At 49.6% G+C, this 1,148-nt stretch overlaps 1 protein-coding gene across 2 annotated transcripts in view; it reads left to right on the forward strand.

Annotated features, from left to right (window-relative positions):
- The window catches only part of SPINT2 (serine peptidase inhibitor, Kunitz type, 2), a 47,520-nt gene that overhangs the window by 38,161 nt on the left and 8,211 nt on the right, over window positions 1-1,148 (forward strand). The window contains exon 3 of one of the 2 annotated variants that reach the window (XM_011952380.1): window positions 626-645. The exons of the other annotated variant lie outside the window; for it this stretch is intronic. Coding sequence (XP_011807770.1) covers window positions 626-645 — 20 coding nt within the window. The remainder of the gene's footprint in view (window positions 1-625; window positions 646-1,148) is intronic. 2 annotated transcript variants of the gene reach the window in all.

Genomic DNA, 1,148 nt, shown 5'->3' on the forward strand with positions numbered 1-1,148 from the left:
TTTTTAGTAGAGACGGGGTTTCACCGTGTTAGCCAGGATGGTCTCGATCTCCTGACCTCGTGATCCGCCCGTGTCGGCCTCCCAAAGTGCTGAGATTACAGGCTTGAGCCACCGCGCCTGGCCAAAGATGGGGTTTCACCATGTTACCCAGGCTGGTCTCAAACTCCTGAGCTCAAGCAATCTGCCTGCCTCCCAAAGTGCTAGGATTACAGGTGTGAGCCACTGAGCCCAGCTAACATTTCACTTTAATTGAAAAAACAAACAATTACACTGGCCTTTAAGTGAAAAATAAAAAAATATATTTTCAGTGGCACTCTTCCTAACATATGTTTTTGATGACTTAGCGTTGTCTCTGTGAGCCACCATTGACCCAGTTACTGTATTTCTATCATCAACTGTGATTCATTATGAAGGAGGACTTGGGAGAAATATTTTTTGCTACCTTTTCTGAGCTATCCCAGTCAAGAGTTGCCTTTAGCAAATGTATCTGTCCATCCTGGCTGTTCCTTATCTCCTCAGGAAGGAAGTTGAAGTGTTGAGAACTCAGGCAGTGGACAGTGAGCATAGCCAGGGGACGTGGGTGGCTATGTGTTCCTGGGAGCAGGCAGGTTAGCTGTCTCCCTAGAGTCTGGCCCTGTCTCGCAGGTCCAGAAAGCACATATTGGCATCTGACTGTCTCTTGAGGGCCTCCCATGTGAGTTTGTAAAGAGCTAAACACTGCCAGGGTTGCTAGTGCCTGGGGTCCTTTGCCAGCATATTCTCTCCCAGGCAAGCTCTGTGGGGAAGGCAAGTGAGAATGAGAATGCCAGTGTATTAACTCATCAAGAGAACCGGGACCGCCCCGGGGCACAGGCACTCATGTCCCCAGGCCCGCGCCTGTAGTCCATATAGGCAAGTCTCTAGTCCAGTTGTCAGAAGACCGCTTGATGAAGAGAGAAGCAGAATGAGGGGAGCTGGTTTGCAAGGTGACCGTTTAATAGCATCAGGCTAGGCCAGGCCCGAGGATGCGGGGGAACCAGGGTTCCCTCCGTCTTGGACAAGGTGTAGGAGATAAAATAAACACTGTGTAAAATTCATCATGTTAACCCTTAAAAAAAGTGTTTTGTGGCCGGGCGCGGTGGCTCAAGCCTGTAATCCCAGCACTTTGG

The sequence above is a fragment of the Colobus angolensis genome, unplaced genomic scaffold (genome assembly GCF_000951035.1).
Source record: "Colobus angolensis palliatus isolate OR3802 unplaced genomic scaffold, Cang.pa_1.0 Scaffold34, whole genome shotgun sequence".
NCBI lineage: Eukaryota > Metazoa > Chordata > Mammalia > Primates > Cercopithecidae > Colobus > Colobus angolensis.